Source organism: Helianthus annuus, chromosome 13 (assembly GCF_002127325.2).
Source record: "Helianthus annuus cultivar XRQ/B chromosome 13, HanXRQr2.0-SUNRISE, whole genome shotgun sequence".
Lineage (NCBI taxonomy): Eukaryota > Viridiplantae > Streptophyta > Magnoliopsida > Asterales > Asteraceae > Helianthus > Helianthus annuus.
The window spans coordinates 119,151,921-119,153,531 of record NC_035445.2 but is presented as its reverse complement, the minus strand read 5'-3'; the positions used below and the strand labels follow the sequence as shown (position 1 = coordinate 119,153,531).

The 1,611-nt window shown below is 35.9% G+C and overlaps 1 protein-coding gene across 1 annotated transcript; it reads right to left on the bottom strand.

The window, feature by feature from the left end:
• Positions 1-546: 546 nt before the first annotated feature.
• On the bottom strand, positions 547-1,611 carry LOC110901600 (UPF0481 protein At3g47200). Its single transcript, XM_022148411.1, has one exon. The coding sequence runs from the start codon at positions 1,609-1,611 to the stop codon at positions 547-549; it is 1,065 nt and encodes a 354-aa protein (XP_022004103.1).

Here is a 1,611-nt window from a genome sequence, read left to right as displayed (position 1 = left end):
CTACAACACATATTCTCTCTAGTTTTCTCGTAAAACACGCCCTAATCTATACATTAAAATGAAAGACTCGATCTAAGACGAAATCAACAGATGTAGTGCACCAACATTTAGTTTTATTTGTAGATTTCATACGAATTCCAAACATATGAGGCGCAATAATTAAATTTAATTATTATTTACCATGTCTAAGTGCTCCCTGTATAGGTCGAACTCTCTCAACTCTCAGTCGGTCGAGTAGGGAGCAGCTAGCGACTTCTGCAACATTTGTGACAACTAATAAGTCACAAGCATTGGTGTTAGCTCATGATTATTAAGAAAACAAAATGCTTTTTACACGTCTTTCACATTCCCACCGATACACATATGAATCCTTTAATTTGGTTATATGTCCTCGCCTATCAAAAGAAAAAAGAAACAAAAAAAGAAGGAAAAATATAACAACAAAAGAAAAAAAGAAAGCAAAAGTGTAACAACAAAAGAAACTCATATCAGATGGTAGAAATCTTGTGGTGGTTGTTTTCAAATAAAACAAATGGTGTGATTATTTTAACGAAAGAATTGAATTACAGTAATAAGAAACACTACAATTGCAGCAAGTAGAGCAATCACTTTCCATGGAGTATCAATATATGTTCCCTTAAACACCCCTAAATTTCTGGGCCAGTAACTGTTGCAGTGTTGAGCTATATTCTTCCATGGTTCCATGTAATAGAAATCTGGCAAGTTGACATTTTCGCATATGCTGCTTATCAAATTTGAAGCCTTTTCGTTTGAACCCAAGTGGCTGATAATGACACCTGATTTTCCCAACTTAGCAATATCTGCTGGAGTAGGGACTAGCATATGCATTGCCATGGCATATGATGTAACATAATTCTCAACCGGAGAGTACTGCTCGTATGCAATGAGGTTCCTTAACACGACTTCAAAGAAATTGTCAACACGCACTACTGGCATTTTGAGAGTAGGTTTATGCCAGAACTTGGATTTCTTTTTAAACTTCATTTCCATTGGCCAAGTCAAGGTTTTATTTGGCTTGATCTTCACCCCAACTCTATCTAGTTCTACGGCTGAGTGGGCTGTTGGAATTGTTGATATTATCGGTAGTTCATGAAATATAGGTTTGTAACATGTGTGTAGAAGGCCAAGAATGTGTTTATGAGTTGCATCTGTGCCAACATTTTCAAGTTTTAAGGGATCTTCAAACGGATTGATGTGATCTAGTATAACCTTAAGCATGGTTGTTAGATTGGATTGTGGTTGCATTTTTTGGACAGTGAGGTCATGGATGTATTCAAGAACAAAAAATGGGATCTGATTTTCTAGCAACACCAGGTCCAAAGCGATATTCCTACTGCGTAACTTGTTGTCTGAATATAAACTGCCACTTATAGAAAGATTATTAATATATCTAAGTATGTAACAACCATCTATAACCATCATCAAAGCAAGCTCATCATTAGTATACGTGTTTAAATCCACCCCAAAATAATATCTCCTAATTCGTTCCATTAAACCCATCACCATTTGCATACAGTTTTGAAGAGTTTGATCCGGTGAGCCTACCTCACGCAATAGTTTAACGAAATAACTCTTTTTCATGTTTTCCAT

Coding starts and splice junctions, on each gene's coding strand:
- LOC110901600 (XM_022148411.1), bottom strand. CDS start 1,611: ATGGAAAACATGAAAAAGAGTTATTTCGTTAAACTATTGCGTGAGGTA.